We start from the raw sequence: 20403 nt of genomic DNA, 5'->3' as shown, positions 1-20403 counted from the left end.
AATAACATTTATCTTCTGGCAATATCACTAAAACATGACTTATCATGTTTGCTGATGTTGGTTTTGAATTGTGGTTAAATTGCAACATAAATATTTCTTTGGCTTTGAAGCGCTTGTAGGATGTGCTAAGATACTATATAAATGCAGGTTCTTCCACTGAAATAATATGTTTCTGCTTTGTTTGTTGTGGCATAACAATCAGTCAAACTTGTTTTAATTTGCTCCAGGACAAACCAGTTTATTGCTGTGAAATTGAGTAAAGTGTTCCAAGCCCTGCAGGAACTCAGAAAATAATAAACTATAATCTGTGTCAGGGAGGGTTTCTTACTGATTAAATGGTGCAGGACCTCTCACTCACACAGCCCTGAAGAAGCTTTCTGTTTCTCCTTCTGGCACCTTATCCAATTTGTCAACACAAGGCCATCCATGGGAGGATGGGCTTTGGTGGTGATTGACATGCTTGGGAAGGGGTGGGGGGGGGGGGGGAGCGGTGGTGGAAAGGAGCATTAGCAGGAGGCTGGGGGATGGGCAGTTGAAGGGAGAAGGTCATGTGATAACACCTTCTGGAATCTGGCCAGCTGGAGTTGGCAACACTATAAAAATCACTTTCTCACCTAATCATCAATGCCACTGCAAAACAACTCCCTATTTGACAGAAAAGAACCAAAGAACTACAGATGCTGGAAATCAGAAACGGAGGAAGGGTCTCTGTTCCTGAAACATTATCTCTGCTTTCACTCCACGGATGTTGTCAGACCTGCCAAGACTCCCAAGCAATTTTTGATTTCATTCCCTCTTTGCTTTCTCTTGCAAAACATATTGATATTTCAAATTCACCAATGCAGTCCTTTATGTTTATTTCCATTGGTCTGACTTTGGATACTTCTTAAAGCTGACAATAACTGTACTCCGACTCCATGCCCCATTTCGTCAGCTTTACTGTGCACCTTGATTTTATACAACGTAAAGGCATCATCGTCTCACTCTCTCATGAGAGAAAGGTGACTGGAGGTGGTTTAATCAGAGGGTCACCACACCTCAGGTGGGGAGAGAGGTTGAGAAGGAGAGCCCTTCATGGTTACTTCAGCCAGTGGAAGAATTAAATCCATGCTGTTGGCATACCCGTGTATCACAAACCAGCTGTCCAGCCAACTGAGCTTACTACATGCATTTATTTAACGATGGTAATAAATGGGATGGCCGGGGCACTGAACAAGTATTTTGTATTGATCTTCCCAATGGAGGACACTAATAACATGCCAGTAGTTGACAATTTAGGCTGCAGAATTGAAATTTCCACCAGGACTTGTCGCAGATTTCAACCAGGGCGTGTAACAAACATATACATACATTTGTAAACCAAGACCCCAAAAGCAACATATTTGGGAGAACTACAAAAAGTTGAGAACAGAGCCCAGACTATCATGCAAACCAATCTTCCATCCATGGACTCCATCAAAACTTCTTGTTGCTGCAGGAAGGCAGCCAACATCGCTAAAGACCCCGCCCACCCTGGTGATAACCTCTTCTAACTTCATGTGTCTGGCAGAAGGTACAGACGCCTAAACACATTTATCAACAGGTTCAAGAAGAACAGCTTCTTCCCAGCTGTTATTAGACTGGTGAATGGACCTCTTTAACTTCAAATCTAACATTGACCTTGCTCTTCGTGCACCTTCTCTGCAGCAGTAACCTTGTATGCCTCACTCTATCTAAACCGCTTATGATCTCTACGTCTTTGTATGTTATATCTGCCTGTGCCGCTCACTGTACTGAGGTACATGTGACAATAATAAATCAAATCAAATCAAATCAAGAAACACAACTGGATCCAACCTCCATTTTCCTGCCTAAAGTGTTATATCTTCCTGTAATTTTCATCATACAAAGAGGATGGACGCTATTCTCTGTAAATAACAGATCTGGCGCTCTCTTAGCTGTTTCTCTGTCCCTGGCCCTAGCCTTCACCTTCCCATAGCTTTTCAACGTGTTCTGGTTTTGAATTTTGAAAATATAGCCACCCCAATAACTCAATTTAGAATTGAAAAGCTAGCCCTAGTAACAGTGATAATAAAACTACCTGATTGTTATAAAAACATATCATTCAGTTGTACTCCTCAGAGAAGGAAATCTGCTCTGCTTATCCAAACTGATCTTTTTGTGAGTGCGCACCCACAGTAGTGTAGTTATTCTGAAATGGCCTAGCAAACCACTCAGCAGGGGCAACTAGTAATGGGATGGCTGAGGCATTGAACAGGTATTTTGTATTGGTCTTCCCAATGGAGGACACTAACAACATGCCAGTAATTGACAAAGAGCTGAAGGTAGGTGAGGACCTGGAAACAACCATTATTACAGAAGAGGTAGTGTTGGGCAAGCTAATGGAGCTAAGGATAGACAAGTCTCCTGGCTCTGATGGAATACATCCCTGGGTATTAAACAGGATAGCAGGAGAAATAGCAAGTGCACTCATGGTGATTTTCCAAATTTCACTGGAATCTGGGGCAGTTCCAGTAGATTAGAAAACAGCAAATGTGATGCCACTGTTTAAAAAGGGAGGTAGACAAAAGATGGGGAATTATCAACCAACTAGCATAACCTCTGCTGTGGGGATGATACTTGAGTCTATTATCAAGGACAAAATAGCAAGGAATCTAGATAGGAATTGTTCCGTTGGGCAGACACAGCATGGGTTCATGAAGGGCAGGTCATGCTTAACTAATCTTTTCAAATTCTATGAAGACATTATGAGCAAGGTTGGCAACTGGGACCCAGAGGATATGGTGTACCTAGATTTCCAAAAGGCCTTCGACAAGGTGCCACAAAGAGGCTGCTGAATAAGATAAGGATGCATGGTGTTAGGGGTAAAGTATTAGCATGGATAGAGGATTGGTTGTCTAACAGGAAGCTAAGAGTGGGGATAAATGAATGCTATTCTGGTTGGCAATCAGTAACTAGTGGTGTGCCTCAGGGATCAGTGTAGGGACTGCAATTATTCACAATTTACACAGATAATTTGGAGTTTGGGACAACGGGTACTGTGTGGAAGTTTGCAGATGATACTAAGATGAGTGGCAGAGCAAAGTGTGCAGAGGACTGTGAAACTTTGCAGAACATAGATACTTAAAGTGAGTGAGCAAAGGTCTGGCAGATGGAATACAACGTTAATAAATATAAAGTCATTCATTTTGGTCGGAGTATTAGTAAATAAGATTATTACTTGAATGGTAAAAAGTTGCAGCAGGCTGCTATGCAGAGGGACCTGGGTATCCTTGTGCATGAATCACAGAGGGTTGGTCTGCAGGTACAACAAATAATTCAGAAGACAGATGGAATTTTGTCCTTCATTGCTAAAGGGATTGAGTGTAAAAGCAGGGAGGTTATGTGGCAGCTGTATAGGGTGCTGGTGAGGCCACACCTGGAGTACTGTGGGCAGTTTTGGTCTCCTTACTTGAGAAAGGATGTACTGGAACTGGAGGGGGTAGAGAGGAGGTTCACGAGGTTGATTCTGGAGTTGAGGGGGTTGGCTTTTGAGGAGAGACTGAGTAGATTAGGATTATATTCATTGGAATTTAGAAGAGTGAGGGGGGATCTTATAGAAACATATAAAATGATGAAGGGAATAGATAAGATAGAAGTAGAGAGGATGTTTCCACTGGCAGGTGAAACTAGGACAAGAGGGAACAGCCTCCAAATTAGGGGGAACAGATTTAGGACTGAATTGAGAAGGAACTTCTTCACCCAGAGGGTTGTGAATCTATGGAATTCCCTGCCTAGTGAAGCAGTTGATATGACTTCAGTAAACATTTTAGAAACTAAGAGACATTTTTTGAACAATAAAATAATTAAGGGTTACTGTGAGAGAGTAGGTAAGTGGAGCTGAGTCCATAAGATCAGCCCTGAATTTATTGAATGGCGGAGCAGGTTCGAAGGGCTATGTAGCTCTTATGTTCTTTTGTAAATGCCAGCCTTAGCAGTGATTCTCTAATACCATGGGTGAATAAAACATGAAATGGTTGCTTGAATCTGCTCTGAAATTCTCTCAGATTGTAGATGATCTTCTATTTCAATTCCACTTTCCTGTCCTCTGCCCACTTCCCTTGGCTGATTTGCTACCTTCAGTTTTCATTGCTTCACCATTTACTGGTCATATTTACAGCGGACTCGGAGCTCAGCTCTGGAAATGACCAATGCTCATTCCTCAGAAAATAAACTCATCATCCCCCCTTTCTTTCTTAATTAAAACCTATCTTTCTCATCTACATTTGGACACCAGTTCTAATACTCCCTGATGTGACTTGATTTCAATTTTTGCTTGATGCACCCATGAGGTAGTTTGGAATACCTCTTAAAGCATTATGTCAACACAGATAGGGGTTTGGGCAGTGAGACCATCAAATGGGCCTCCAATTTAATGCTTCGCTCAAATGTCAGTAATTGTAGGTAGATGACCGCAAATCAAAGAAATAGTTATTAGGACACGTGACGCAAAGATTGATCAATAGAAAGAAGTTTTAGAGTCTGCCTTACAGGAGGAGAGCAAATAGAGAGGCGGTAACATTTAGGAGAGGGATTTCCAGAGCTAAAGGCCCACACAGCCATTAATAGTAAGGCCAAGGAGTAGGCAATGCACAAGATACCTGAGATGGTAGAACACAGAGATCTTGGATAGTTATAGGTGACACAGCTGTGATTGGGAGTGATGCCTTGGAAGGGTTCTAAAATGAGGGTCAAGGGACTTGCTACGCAGGAGTCAATGTAGATTGGCGTGCATGGGAACTTGGTGTCTATTAAGATGCATTTTCCCTGTTACTCTGACCTGTGCTTGCCCTCGGCCCGTATCCATGGGCTGGTATTTCGACTGTGGTATTTCACTCCCTCCGCCACCCACTCACAAGGTGTACCCTCTTCAAGATGATGAGCTCCAGCTCACCAAGCCTCCTTAAACAGCACCCTCTCAACCTGTCACTTCTCCCATCTAGAACGACAAGGACAGCAGATACATGGGAACACCACCACCTACACGTTCCCCTCTAAACTACTCACTGTCCTGACTTGGAAATATATTGACGTTCCTTCACTGTCACTGGGTCAAAATCCTGGAGTTCCTTCCCTAAGGGCATTATGGGTTTGTCATTATCACATGGACTGCAACGGGTCAAGAAAGCAGCTCACCACCACCTTCTCAAGGGCAATAGGGTTAGGCAATAAATACTGACCCAGCCAGGAACACCCACGACCTACGTAAGAGTAACTGGGCTCTGAGGGGATCTTATATCTTGGTATGCTATATATAAAATGATTTAATTTTGTTGAAGGAATGAGAAAGGTTGTGATAAGATCAGAAATATTTCAATACTTGTGATACCTGTCTTACCAGTAATTGCTAAGTTGAAGTGTTTACTCAGTGACTGCTCGAAACCATGCATGCTGATGATAGTAGCAATTAAAATGTCTACTTAATTTAGGACTGAACCCAACATTTCCATTCTTTCCTGAATAAATATAGCATGCAACATTTCCAGATACAGACCAGAAACACATTAGTACAGAAAAACAACAACATAAATGTATATAGTGTCACATTTTAACAGAATAAAATTAACCCACAGGAATTTAAATAGCATGCAGTCTAAACAAGAGAAGCCAAAAGATATTTTAAGAATACAGTGTGTTTATATTAAAGTGCAATCAATCATATTCTTCTAATTGTTTAATTTTGGAATAACAATGCAGCCTAATGCAAGCAGGTATATGAATATTGTCCTTTCCAAACTAACTGCAGACAGGGAGGTTCAGCCAGAAATGTTTAAGTAAAAAAGGGTGAAAGGACCACGTTTATATAGTGCTTTTCTCAACCTCTGGGCACCTCAAAGTACTTTAGTGCCAAAGAACTTCTTTTGAAATGTTGTATTGCAGGAGAGGCAGCAGTCAAATGCGTACAGCACTCTGACAAACAGCAAAGAGATGATAACATATATGCAGTATTTGTCTTGTCGATTGAGGCTTATATATTGGCCAGGATACTGGAGAGAGATTCACTTCTTTTCTTCGAAACAATGCCATAGATTCCTTTACATATATGTGAGCAGGCAGATAGACCAGAAGATTGTAAGACCATATGAAATAGGAACAGGAGTAGGCCATTGAGCCTGCCTTAAATCATGACTGATTTAACACTCCTCACATTCACTTTCCTGCCCTTTCCCCATAACCCTTGATTCACCGACTGATTAAGAATCTATCTATCTCAGCCTTAAATATCTGCAAGTACTCTGCCCCACAGCTCTCTGTTGTAAGGAGTTCCAAATGGCAAGGAGGCCCAGACTTGGCCTCGGTTTCACCTCTCGTCTAAAAGACAGCACCTCTGAGAGTGCAGAGCTCCCTCAACACTGTGCTGCCTTGGGTTTTCCACTCAAAACCTGGATTGGAACCTGGAGAGTCTGACAGTGCTACCAATTGAGCAATTGCTGAGAGATCATTGCCCTGCTGTGACCAAGTATATCTTTTTGGGAGAGCTAGTGGTGATGTTAGGCTTTCTAATCATCCCACAGTGTGCAGAACCTCCAAGAATGGGAGATTAATCTCTCAGGCACAGTATCAACCAGACAGGAAGAAGTGCAGAGCCTACAGCATGCAGTATGTGTGGGGGTTGTACAGGTGAAACTGGAGGTCAATGTGAGGTCAACTGGAGGTTACACTCAATCCAACCTTAAGGCAATAAATTCTCATTTGGTGTTTAGAATTTGAAGAATTGCTGGAAACTGATAAATGAACAGTTCCTGGACATATGAAAAGTTGTTTTCCATTGTCCTGCATTGTGACTCAACTTATGTACAATTAAGTTACAAAGGGATTGCAGAACGGAACCCGTTTTTCAGCCCGGAGATCACCTGTATTTTGTTGAAGCTTTTCATCTTGGACTTGTCAGGACAATTTGCAAGAATACCAATTCAAGGTGATAATGTTGGTGTAAATGTTGACTTTCCCCTTTATTGGTTTTCTTGTGAATTGTCTTGATGGATGGACTTTGATAAAATGTCTCTTTTTGATGACACTCAGATTCAGTGATAGTGTGAGCATGTGTCAGATGTCAAATGATTGATTAGTGCTGTGTCAGTATCACTGACTGGCTAAAGGTGGATCAGCCCATGGACATGTGAATACTGCGTGGAGCTGAGGCTTTTGGGGTTGCTGGAGGCAGGGGGTGTGGCATTCTTCAAAAACATTACTAGTTGCAGACAAGATGGGCTGAATGGTCTCTTCCCATGCTGCATCACTTCACAACTCGAAATGTCATGTGACAAGATGTTGTGCAATGAAACTACACAATCAGACGTCATACCGTTGGAATCATGTGGTCTAATGTCATATGATCAATTGACATGTGATTGTATGTCACATGCAAGTTGACCTCAGGCAGCAAAGTTGATGACCTGACATTGCTCAGTTCATGGACTGAAGATATTTGCTGATAAAATTGTTCAGATTAAATTTTGAGACTCTCACCTGGTAAGCGGACGTTCTTCACCAGAGCCTCGGTGGGTGGGATGCTGTAGATATTAACAGACAGAAGCTGTGCAGGTTTCAGTCGATGGCAGCTGTGATAAGTCAGACTCCACTGGGAGAGAAAAGATTACAGATCACATGTCCGGCCTCCCGTTTGTTATAACTTGACAAAATATCAACACAATGAACCATATCTTTGGGACCTCTCTAGAAAGATCCAGAAGGGTTTGCGCAAACCAGGAAATCAAGGAGGAAATAAAAACAGAATGTGCTGGAGAAACTCAACAGCTCTGGTAACATCTGGGGAGAGAGATACCAAATTAATATTTCAAGTCCATTTTTTTTAAGAAATAGAGGAAGACTTCCCCTGGAATTTCTATGGATCGATTGAAACTGATGGAGGTTTTTTTTGTGAGGAACAGTTACACTCACTGGAGTTCAGAAGAAGGAAAGGCGATCAATTGAAATCTCAAAGATTTGGAGGGATGACTTTCCTTATTAAATATCAGGAATGAAAATGCTGGTCAGACAGTGTCCAGGCATGCATTTTTTCACTCGGAGTTTTATTTCTAGATTGCACACCACAAATTGCAAACACACTGAAGACTCGTCCCCCATATTTAGACACCTGATTATCTATTAATATTTAAGCATCCTGACCTCTAATTCCATTAGGTCTCAGACATCCCAGCCAGACCCTACCAGATAAGAATGCCCCTTCAAGAACCAGGTGGCACAGTTTCAGACTAAGAAGAATTTCATGTCTAGAGTATCATCAGGCTGTGGAATTCTGGACCCCATCAAAGAGATGTGGAAGCTGAGTCTTTGAATACATTCAAGGCAGTGTCTTGAGATACAAGGACTATGGAAGGAAAGCAGGCAACTAGAGTGTGGACAACTTAGGATCACAATGGTCTCACCGAATGGCAGAGCAGGATCAAGGGGCCAAATAGCCTAAACCTTCTCCTATTTCTAATGTTCTCATCTCCTGCTCAGAATAGACCAGAGAGCTGGAAGGACCCTGATGGACACACGTTTGAATCCTCCCATTGCCAAGCATACTCTCCATCATTATTTAAGTTGCCCATCTCATCCCCCTATTGAATGGTGCCTCCAATAGCAGTGAAAGACTTCAGAAAAGAGTCAAGAAGGGCTTTATGCAAGCGCCCGTCACAATCTCAGAGGAGCGTCTTACAGACAATGAACAAACGTTGGAGTGTTGTGATCGCCCTGATGTAACAGCTGTGGCAGCCATTTGCATAACCAGATCCCACAAACAGCCATTTGACCAAATCCTGGAAATCTCTTTCCGTGATGCTGTTTGAAGGATTAATTATGAACAGAAGACCAATGAGAACTCCCTTGCCCATCTTCAATGAGTGCCACAGGATTCTGTATGTTCCCTGAGATGGCAGGCTGGGCCTCAGGGTAACATCCCATCTGAAGGATGCATGTGCTCAGCTGGCTCAAGTGGGGTGGCAGGGTGGCTCAGTGGTTAGCACTACTGCCTCACAGTGCCAGACACCAGGGTTCGATTCCAGCCTTGGGCAACTGACTCTGTGTGGAGTTTGCACATTCTCCCATTTCTGCGTGGGTTTCCATCGGGTTCTCCAGTTTCCTCCCACAGTCCAAAGGTGTGTAGGTTAGGTGGGCCATGCTAAATTACCCATAGTGCCCAGGGATGTGTAGATTAGGTGGATGGGTTAGGGTTAGGGTTAGGGTTAGGGGGTGGGTCTGGGTGGGATGCTTTTCGAGGGTAGGTGTGAACCCAGCGGGCCAAATGACCCGCTTCCACACTGTAGGGATTCTATGAGTGTGTCTGTGAACCTAAGAGGTGATATAGCTACCCACTGAGCTACAGCTGACACCAAGGTTCCCAGGGAGAGAAGAGGAGGCAGAGAAATGAACGAATAAAGGAATTGCTACTGACCAGTTCTCCTTTGTAGTTGGTCTGTGCTGGGAATCCATTGATGTACCAATACGTTACACACTGCACTGAGCCCACTTGAGAAATGGCAATCACCGTCTTATTGATGGAAATTAGATTTGCTAAGGAGAAGAATTTAAAAGTCAGCAAGAGAGGATTGTTCTTTGCCTTCCTCTTTTATTTCCTACCCTGTCGGCCAGTCACCTCACCCTGCCTCCTTGGGGCCCTCCCACTGGCAATCCTCACTCAGACCGAACACAATACAGAAAAGAATTGCCCCTTTACCTCCTCACCTCTCCCTCACACCCTGTTCATGCCCACGGCTCTGAATCATTACAACTGAGCTGCAGATGTTCAGACTCCGAGCACGCTCAAGATGACAATGACTGGAGTTTGGGCAATAGGTGAGTCAAGGATCTGGGGAAACTCAATCAGGATTTTCTTAAATGTTGGAGGAACCTCAGGGAGCGAATCCCTGCACCTATTTGTATGTTTTGTGCTTCATTGATCTCCTGTGGGAAATCGGTGTGGGGTTCAAAATACGATCCTGTGGTTATTTGAATGATGAGGGCAGCAAGGTAACCTGTTATGTTTACTGAGCTTTACATACCCACCTCAGCATCCCAACTACCTTCTAGGGAGCGATCAGTGGTTTCAAGGTATCCAGCACACCTGAGGCAAAGTTTCTTCCCAGCGACAGTGGTGAGGGGGTGTCGACTTTGATGCATCACCGGGGAGAGTGAGGCCAATGCAGGGCTGGGTGAGAGTGTGGGAGAGAGCGAGCCTAATACAGGAGACAGTGAGAGAGTGCAGGGGGAGAGCGAGAGAGTGCAGGGGGAGAGCGAGGGAGTGCAGGGGGAGAGCGAGAGAATGAAGGGACAGAGCGAGAGAGTGCAGAGGGAGAGTGAGGGAGTGGAGGGGGAGAGTGAGGGAGTGGAGGGACAGAGCGAGGGAGTGCAAGGGGAGAGTGAGGGAGTAGAGGAACAGAGCAAGGGAGTGCAGGGGAGAGTGAGGGAGTGGAGGAACAGAGCAAAGGAGTGCAGGGGAGAGCGGGGGAGTAGAGGGGCAGAGCGAGAGAGTGGAGGGGGAGAGTGAGGGAGTGGAGGGGGAGAGCGAGAGAGTGGAGGGGAGAGTGAGAGAGTGCAGGGGAGAGTGAGGGAGTGGAGGGACAGAGTGAGGGAGTGGAGGGGAAGCGAGAGAGTGCAGAGGGAGAGTGAGGGAGTGGAGGGGAGAGCGAGGGAGTGCAGAGGGAGAGCGAGAGAGTGGAGGGACAGAGCGAGGGAGTGCAAGGGGAGAGTGAGAGAGTGGAGGGGGAGAGCGAGGGAGTGCAGGGGAGAGTGAGGGAGTGCAGGGGGAGAGCGAGGGAGTGGAAGGACAGAGCAAGGGAGTGGAGGGGGAGAGCGAGGGAGTGAAGTGACAGAACAAGGGAGTGGAGTGACTGAGCGAGAGAGTGCAAGGGGAGAGTGAGAGAGTGAGAGAGTGGAGGGGGAGAGCAAGGGAGTGCAGGGGAGAGTGAGGGAGTGGAGAGGGAGAGTGAGAGAGTGGAGGGACAGAGCGAGAGAGTGGAGAGGGAGAGCGAGAGAGTGGAGGGACAGAGCGAGAGAGTGAATCGACAGAGTGAGAGAGTGGAGGGGGAGAGTGAGGGAGTGCAGGGGATAGCGAGGGAGTGGAGGGACAGAGCAAGAGAGTGGAGGGGGAGAGCGAGGGAGTGAAGGGGAGAGCGAGGGAGTGGAGGGACAGAGTGAGAGCGTGGAGGGGGAGAGCGAGAGAGTGGAGGGACAGAGCGAGAGAGTGAATCGACAGAGCAAGAGAGTGGAGGGGGAGAGCGAGGGAGTGAAGGGGAGAGCGAGGGAATGGAGGGACAGAGCGAGGGAGTGCAGGGGGTGAGTGAGGGAGTGCAGGGGATAGCGAGGGAATGGAGGGACAGAGCGAGGGAGTGCAGGGGGTGAGTGAGGGAGTGCAGGGGATAGCGAGGGAGTGGAGGGGGAGAGCGAGGGAGTGCAGGGGAGAGCGAGGGAGTGCAGGGGAGAGCGAGGGAGTGGAGGGACAGAGCGAGGGAGTGCAGGGGAGAGCGAGGGAGTGGAGGGGGAGAGCGAGGGAGTGCAGGGGAGAGCGAGGGAGTGGAGGGGAAGAGCGAGGGAGTGGAGGGGAAGAGCGAGGGAATGAAGGGGAGAGCGAGGGAGTGCAGGGGAGAGCGAGGGAGTGCAGGGGAGAGGGAGGGAGTGGAGGGATAGAGCGAGGGAGTGCAGGGGAGAGCGAGGGAGTGGAGGGACAGAATGAGAGCGTGGAGGGGGAGAGCGAGGGAGTGGAGGGACAGAGCGAGGGAGTGGAGGTACAGAGTGAGAAAGTGGAGGGACAGAGCGAGGGAGTGGAGGGGGAGAGCGAGAGAGTGGAGGGGGTGAGCGAGGGAGTGCAGGGGGAAAGCGAGGGAGTGGAGGGGAAAGCGAGGGAGTGCAGGGGGAGAGCGAGGGAGTGGAGGGGGTGAGCGAGGGAGTGCAGGGGGAAAGCGAGGGAGTGAACTCAATGCAGGGGACTGTGAGCTTGAGGTCTTGCGGAATCTGCAGTGCTGTTGCGTACAGAGGAGATCGAACATGACTCAGCACTTTAAAAGGGACTGTCGTGTTGAACTTTTAACTTTATTGCCTTATTTTTCTACTTTGTACCTAATCTGGTGCCGGGAATGGTGACATTGTACACTTCTTACTGTACTCCTGTATCTGAGTACACACGACAATAAATTCTAATTCTACCACTCTCTGAAATTGCTCAGTAAAGTATAAAGCAAGGAAAATCAGAAATTGCTGGAGAAACTCAGCAGGTTTAGTAGCATCTGTGGAGAGAGAAAGCAGAGCTAATGTTTTGAGTCCAATGGCTGTTCTTCAGAATTGAAGAAGTACAAAGGAAGTAGAGTTGGGTGGTGGGATTTGGTGTCACACACCACGGTTTGAATTTGGAAGTGGGATGGAAACACTCTGCAACCCTAACGCTGGAGAGATTTTAAGGTCTCAGTCGAGTTTCCGTGTCTCAAGGTTGGACAGGGAGAGAGGGGGATTTCACATCTACCAAAGTCAGTACATGCTACAAAGGTGAGGGATAGGGGTGTGAGAAGGATGCTGGATTTGATGGAAAGTGTGGCTAAAAGATCAGGGACAGGGGAGGGGTAAGTTCCTCATGGTAGATGGAGGTGCACTCTAGCTCACACTGAGCCTCTCTCATACTCATACTAACCTGGGGATTAAATTCATGCTCAGAACAACCCTCAGAATCAGGTGTTGTACTGAATAAAATTGAACTCTATTACACTTCACATCATGTCAAATTTGAACTGCTATGTAAAATATTTTCACATATTTCATGGGTAGATTATTTTTGAAGAAAAATGTGTTTTTTTCCCATTTACTGTCTGATCGGTCACTTTTCTGAGTCCATGTGTTCAATAGATTTTTGAAACAAGGAGTTAGAGTGTGGGATTTTTCTGGAACACTTCATACAATGCATTTATCTCTGGGAACAACGCAATTCCCTTTTGGAGGATTTAAACAAAAGAAGAATGTTCATTCCAAACTAAAGCATTGTGTATGCTGGAAATCTCAAACATGTTTTCATTCCGTTTTTTATATGAGGCTTTAACTTTTATTTTTTATCTCATTTTGTCTTCCCTGGGCACGTTCTGTCTGTCACATCCCCTCCTTCTGTCTGTCACATCCCCTCCTTTGCTCTTTCACATCCCCTCCTTCTCTCTTTCACATCCCCTCCTTTGCTCTTTCACATCCCCTCCTTCTCTCTTTCACATCCCCTCCTTCGCTCTTTCACATCCCCTCCTTCGCTCTTTCACATTCCATCATTCTCTCTTTCACATCCCCTCCTTCTCTCCTTCACATCCCCTCCTTCTCTCTTTCACATCTCCTTCTTCTGGCTGTCACATTCACTTCTTCTCTCGTTTACATCCCCTCCTACTGTCTTTCACGTCCCCTCTTTCTCTCTGTCACATCTCCTCCTTCTCTCTTTCACATCTCCTCCTCCTGTCTTTCACATCTCCTCCTTCTGACTGTCACATTCACTCCTTCTCTCTTTCACATCCCCTCCCTCTCTCTTTCACATCCCCTCCTTCTCTCTTTCACATCACCTCCTCCTCTCTTTCACATCTCCTCCTTCTGACTGTCACATTCACTCCTTCTCCCTTTCACATCCCCTCCTTCACTCTTTCACATCTCCTCCTTCTGGCTTTCACATTTACTCCTTCTCTCTTTCACTTCCCCTTCTTTTGTCTGTCACATCCCTTCCTTCTTTCTGTCACATCTCCTCCTTCTGTTTTTCACATCCCCTCTTTCTCTCTTTCACATCTCTTCCTTCTCTCTTTCACACCCCCTCCTGTCTTTCACATCTCCTCCTTCTCTCTTTCACATCTCCTCCTCCTGTCTTTCACATCTCCTCCTTCTGACTGTCACATTCACTCCTTCTCTCTTTCACATCCCCTCCTCCGCTCTTTCACATCCCCTCCTTCTCTCTTTCACATCCCCTCCTTCTCTTTTTCACATCTCCACCTTCTGTCTGTCACATCCCCTCAGTCTCTCTTTCACATCCCCTCCTTCTCTCTTTCACATCCCCTCCTTCTCTTTTTCACATCTCCACCTTCTGTCTGTCACATCCCCTCAGTCTCTCTTTCACATCCCCTCCTTCTCCCTTTCACATCCCCTCCTTCTCTCTTTCACATCCCCTCCTTCACTCTTTCACATCCCCTCCTTCACTCTTTCACATCTCCTCCTTCTCTCTTTCACATCCCCTCCTTCACTCTTTCACATCTCCTCCTTCTGGCTTTCACATTTACTCCTTCTCTCTTTTACTTCCCCTTCTTTTGTCTGTCACATCTCCTCCTTCTTTCTGTCACATCTCCTCCTTCTGTTTTTCACATCCCCTCCTTCTCTCTTTCACATCTCTTCCTTCTCTCTTTCACACCCCCTCCTGTCTTTCATATCTCCTCCTTCTCTCTTTCACATCTCCTCCAGTTGCCTGTCACATGACCACACCCTTTGACTTTGAACCCCTAACTCTCTGTCACTTAATCCTTCCCGTCCTCCACAGACATCTCCTTTTCTGTTCTTTTTCCATCTTTCAGGAGCCATGGAACCCACATAACATCCTTTAGCACATTTTGCACTAGAAAAAAATAATATTGACATGAAATGTAAATATTAATTGTAATTAAATCCTGGAATTAACTTCAGTGGAATAACTCATAGACTACTGCAAAAAAATCAATTGCATTACATTTTATACAATGTCAAATTTGAGCAGTTTGTAATCGTTTTCTGCAAATTTTTCAAACAAAATAAATTTTAGTAAACAATGATTAAAACCATGCTTGAGGGACAGGGTTTCATGCATTTGGAAAGGCAAGGATTGATTAGGAATTATTGACATGGCTTCATACATGGGGAATCGCGTCTCATTGATTTGATTGAGTTTTTCGAAGAAGTAATGAAGAGGATTGATGAGGGTGGAGCAGTGGATGTTGTCTACAAGGACTTCAGCTCAACACTCAACAAATGGCAGAGTGGTTAGCAAGGTTTTATCACATGGAATCCAGGGAGAGCTGGACATTTTGATACAAAATTGGATTGAAAATAGGAGACAGAAGATGGTCGTGCAGGGTTGTTTTTCAGACTGGAGGTCTGTGACCAATGGTGTGCCACAAGGATCGGTGCTGGATCCACTGCTTTTTGTCATTTATATAAATGATTTGGATGTGAACACAGGAGGTATAGTTAGCAAGTTTTCAGATGACACCAAGATTGGTGGTGTAGTGGAAAGTGAGGTGGTTATCTCAGAGTATAATGGGACCTTGATCATGTGGGTCAATGAGCCGAGGAATGGCAGATAGAATTTAATTTAGATAAATGTGAGGTGTTGCATTTTGGTAAGACAAATCACTTAATGTTAGGGTCCTGTGAAATGTTGGCAAACACAAAAATGTTGGGGTGCAGGTTCATAGTTCCTTGAAAGTGGAGCTCCAGCATAGACAAGGTAGTGAAGAAAATGTTTGGTATGCTTGCCGTTATTGGTCAGTGCATTGAGCATAAGAGTTATAGCATCATGGCAAGGCTGTACAGGATATTGGTGAGGCCACTTTTGGCATACTGCATTCAGTTCTGGTGTCCATGCTATAGGAAAGAGGGCGTTAAACCTGAAAAGGTTCAGAAAAGATTTAGAAGGATGCTGGCAGGGTTGGAGAGCTTGAGCTATAAGGGAGAAGCTGAACAGGCTGGAGTTATTTTTCCTGGAGCATTGGAGGCTGAGGGGTGACCTTATAGAGGTTTATAAAATCATGTGGGGCACGGATAGGCAGAAGTCAATCTCCCATGGAGGGGAGTCCAAACTCAGAAGGCATAGGTTTAAGGTGAGAGGGGAAAGATTTAAAAGGGACCTGAGGGGGAACGTTTTCGTGCACAGGGTAGTGCGTGTACAGAATGAACTGCAAGAGGAAGTGGTGGAGGCTGATACAATTACAGCATTTAAAAGGCATCTGGATGGGTACATGAACTGGATGGGTTTAGAGGAATGTGGGCCAAATGCTGGTGAATGGGACTAGATTAATTGATGATAACCAGTTGGAATGGACAAGTTGGACCAAAGGGTCTGTTTCCATGCTGGACATCTCTATGACTCTAATTGGCTTAACATAGTACTCTGTTTAAGGACAACTGGGATAAGCAAAAAATTTTGTCCCTGCCAATAATGGCCACAGCCAAGCAAGGCACAATAAAAGAACATGAAAGGTTACACCAAAAAATAAATCACACATTTCACATTCTACAATGCACAATATAGTAAAGAACATTAACTAGCCTGGTCATCTTTAGCAAAAGGAGGTTATTCAGCTCATTGTGCTGCACCAGCTTTTCAAAACAGCATCATTTCCTCGTGCCAATCTTGTGTTTTCTTCCCCATTTCGTTGCACCTACAGTACCAGAGGATGATGCCTAAAGCTGGTGGGTTGGAGTTGAAATAACTCCACAGAGGCCATATCCCGACACCAAATCACACTTTCTTCACAGCTGGAGAATCCTTGACACTGATCCAGTTCCTTCAGAGCCAGCTCTCAGAGTGAACAGGATGTCTGACACTCCAGTTTATATCTGTCAGCCAGGGTTCCCTAATTGGATCAAATTAACAGCCCCAAACAGGAACTCATATTCTATGAAGTCCACCTGGCTGACCTCGTTACAGTAACTACAGGAGTACATGGAGAAAACTAATGTTAACATTTGGATTGCAAGGCGTTCCGCTGGGTTTGTAGAAAGATGTGTAGGTGACATTTGGAAAGGCTTCTTCTTTGTATCATTGTGAGGGAGATGGTACCATAGCGGTAACATCAAGGGTTAGTAATCCCAAGACCCAGACCATGGGCTGGTGGTACAGGTTCAAATCCCGCTAGCGAAGCAGACAGATCATAGAATCATAGAATCTCTACAGTGTGGAAACTGGCCATTTGCCCCAACAAGTCCACACCAACCCTCTGAAGAGTAACTCACCCCCTACCCTATGACTCTATGACTTATGCACCTAACCTACACATCCCTGAACACTATGGGCAATTTAATATGGCCAATTCACCTGATCTGCACATCTTTGAATTGTTGAAGGAAACCAGAGCACCCAGAGGAAACCCACACAGACACAGGGAGAATGTGCAAATTCCACACAGACAGTTGCCCGAAGCTGGAATCGAACTTGGGTCCCTGGCGCTGTGAAACAGCAATGCTAACCACCATGCCACCCATAAATTATTAAAGGTATTAAATTCAATGACCACATTTGGAATATAAAGGTCAGCTCAGTAATGGGGTCACACCATGGCTACAATCATTAATCATTAATGCCCTCGAGGGAAGGGAATCTGCCTTGGTTTCAGAAACACAGCAATGTGGTTGATCTTTAATAGTCTTCTAAAGTAACCCAACAATCCATTTGGTTCAAAGGCAAACAGGAATGGGCATCAAATATTGGCTTTGCATGTCCCGTGAAAGAATCAAGGCGGGGAGAAATGGCTTACCATCAGCTGAATAGGTGAAATTGATCTCTAGCACTGGCCCGACCCCCTTCAGCAGAACGATGTGTATATCCATGTGTCGAGGTGGTGAGAGAGGCCAAGTATCATGGTGCTTGGACAGACAGTCGCCTGATGAAATAAAGAAAAAATTGTGAGACAAAAGTGGTTGATCCTCGCTCACGTGTAAATCCTTCCATGTTGCCTAGACTAGGCTTGGATTCCAAAAGGTTTAGAAGATTATAGTGCGATTGAATTACGAGGTTCAAAACAAACATTAGAAGGGGGCATAATTTTAAAATTAGAGCCAGGATTAGAATCGCAACTCTTCACACAAAAATGTAACGAGGTCTAGAACTCTCTCCCTCAAAAAGGCTGTTGAAGTTTGATAATGAATCAATCAAAAATGTCAAAACTGAGCATCTTGGATTTTGGTTGGATCAGGATAATAAGGAATATTAATTGATTGATTTATTCTTGTTACATGTACCGAGATACAGTGAAAAATGTTGCTTTGTGTGCTGTATCCGTACATCATACCATACAAAGTGTATCAGGGTAATGACACAGAGTGTAGAATACAGTGTTACAGCCATAGAGATGGTGCAGAGAGACAGAGAGATCAGAGTTAACATTTGAGAGGTCTGCTCAAAAATCTGATAACAGCAGGGGAGAAGCTGCTCTTGAATCTGTTCGGATGTCTATTCAAACTTCTGTACCTACTGTCCGATGGAAGAGGGTGGTAGAGAGTATAACTGGGGTGAGTCAGAGGGGTCTTTGATTATCTTAGTTGCTTTTCCAAGTTAAGGTTCAATCATTGATGTAAGTGAATGACAGAACAGCCTCAAGAGAATGAATGACCTCTTTCTATTTCCTACTTCACTATGAATGTCACTCAGAAATTTGGGCTAATGTCACATTAAAGGACAGAGACTCTGAATGTACAACCAGGTTTCTGTACTCCAGCCTCTAAAGGAGCACTGTTCTCTATTTATCTGAGAGAAATTAAGTCACTTTCCAGACACTCCATCGTCTCCTTTTGTGGTGAAACACATTTCTTAGGAGTTGCTTGATTTTGCTTGTTTTCCCTTTCTGTTGAATATTTTTAAAATGTTAAAAAAAGACTCACATTTGTGTTGCATTTTTCACAACTGCTGGACATCTCAAAGCACTTTACAGTCAAGTAAATACTTTTGTGTATAGCGCAATGTAGGAAATGTAGCATCCAATTTGTATTCCCACAGCAAACTTCATCAAACAACGCTGAGGTAATGACCAGTTATCTATTGTTGTGATGTTGATTGGTCAATACCTATTGGGCAAGATACATAGAGTCATAGAGTCATAGAGATGTACAGCATGGAAACAGAGCCTTCAGTCCAAACCTGGGATAACATTCCTGTTCTTCTTCAAAATAGTCTCCTGGGATCTCTTACAGCAACCTGAGCAGGCAGATGGGACTTTGGTTCATGTATCTACTGCAGAACTCCCTCAAACCTTAACTGGAATATTAGCCTTGATGTTCAAGTTAGAACCAAGACCATCAATTAACCTACTCTGATCACGCGTTCTGCTCTCTGGTCAGTTTGCTGATATACTCCAACTACGCCGAGAGGACTGTCAACTTGGTGGAAGAAATTTTTTGGTCTACCCGAAAATTGTCGATGTTTAAGGGCAATTCTCAAGGGCAAGTTCATTCTCTAAGGGCTTTCAGCCATAGTACACTGTGGGGCTGGAATCTGTGGAATTCCTCGGAATGTATGCCTTATGTGGAATGTACATTGAAACAAACAAAATAGAAACAGGAGTAAGCCATTTGGCCCTTTGAGGCTGCTCTGCCATTCAATATGATCATGGTTGACCATCCAACTCAGTGCCCCATTCCCACTTTCTCTCCAGTCCCATATTCCCACATTCTCTCCAGTGCCCAGTTATCACTTTCTCTCTGGTCCTCCATTCCCAATATCTCTCCAGTATCCTATTTCCACACTCTCTCCAGTCTCATATTCTCTGGTACCCCGTTCCCACTTTCTCTCTAGTCTTCCATTCCCAATTTCTCTCCAGTATCCAGTTCCCACTTTCTTTGACCCCTTGAGCCCCAAGACCTAAGTCTAACTCCTTCTTGAATTCAATGTTTTGGCCTCAATTGTTTTCTGTGGTAGAGCCTTCCACAGGCTCCCCACAGATATTTCTCCTCTTCTCAGTCCTAAATGGTCTACCCTGTATCCTTAGGTTATGACCCTTGGATCTGGACTCCTCAGCCATTGGGAACATCTTTCCTGTATTTACTTTGTCTCATCCTGTTAGAATTTTATTGATTTCTATGAGATCCCTCCTCATTCTTTGAAACTCCCATGAGTATAATTGTAACTGATTAAGTTTCTCTATTATTGTCAGTGCTGCCCATCCCAGGAATCAGTCTGATAAACCTTTGTTGCATTCCCTCCATTATCAGAACATCTTTCCTCAGATAAGGAGATCAAAACTGCACACAATACTCTGGCTGTGGTCTCACCAAGGCCCTGTACAATTGCAATAAGACTTCCCTGCTCCTGTACTCGAATGCTTTTGCAATAGAGGCCAGTATACCATTAGGGAGAGAGAGAGAGAGGACTGCAGATGCTGAGATCGGAGTCAAAAGGTGTGGCGCAAAAGCACAGCCGGTCAGGCAGCATCTGAGGAGCAGGAGAGTCAACATTTCGAACATAAGCTCTTCATCAGGAATTTTCACGGCCTGCTCAACCAGCTGATTCACAATGTGAACAGCAACAGCATTGAGACTGTAATCAGGTATCTCAGAGTAAAATATGGTACTCTGGAGAAATGTTTATTTCTATGGAACTATTTGAAATGTTTTGATCTAGGGTACGTTACCTGATATGGAATATACATTTTAAGCATTATGACTAATAGAATTGTA

The 20403-nt window shown here is 44.8% G+C and overlaps 1 protein-coding gene across 1 annotated transcript in view; it reads right to left on the bottom strand.

Moving 5' to 3' along the window:
- The window catches only part of LOC140467462 (uncharacterized), a 70343-nt gene that overhangs the window by 37308 nt on the left and 12632 nt on the right, over positions 1–20403 (bottom strand). The window contains exons 3-5 of the mRNA XM_072563855.1: positions 17490–17615; positions 9440–9558; positions 7510–7621 (exon numbers count right to left, since the gene is read on the bottom strand). Of these exons, the coding sequence (XP_072419956.1) occupies positions 7510–7621; positions 9440–9558; positions 17490–17615 (357 nt within the window). The remainder of the gene's footprint in view (positions 1–7509; positions 7622–9439; positions 9559–17489; positions 17616–20403) is intronic.

The sequence above is a fragment of the Chiloscyllium punctatum genome, chromosome 45 (genome assembly GCF_047496795.1).
Source record: "Chiloscyllium punctatum isolate Juve2018m chromosome 45, sChiPun1.3, whole genome shotgun sequence".
Classification (NCBI taxonomy): domain Eukaryota; kingdom Metazoa; phylum Chordata; class Chondrichthyes; order Orectolobiformes; family Hemiscylliidae; genus Chiloscyllium; species Chiloscyllium punctatum.
This window is presented reverse-complemented; position numbering and strand designations above follow the sequence as displayed.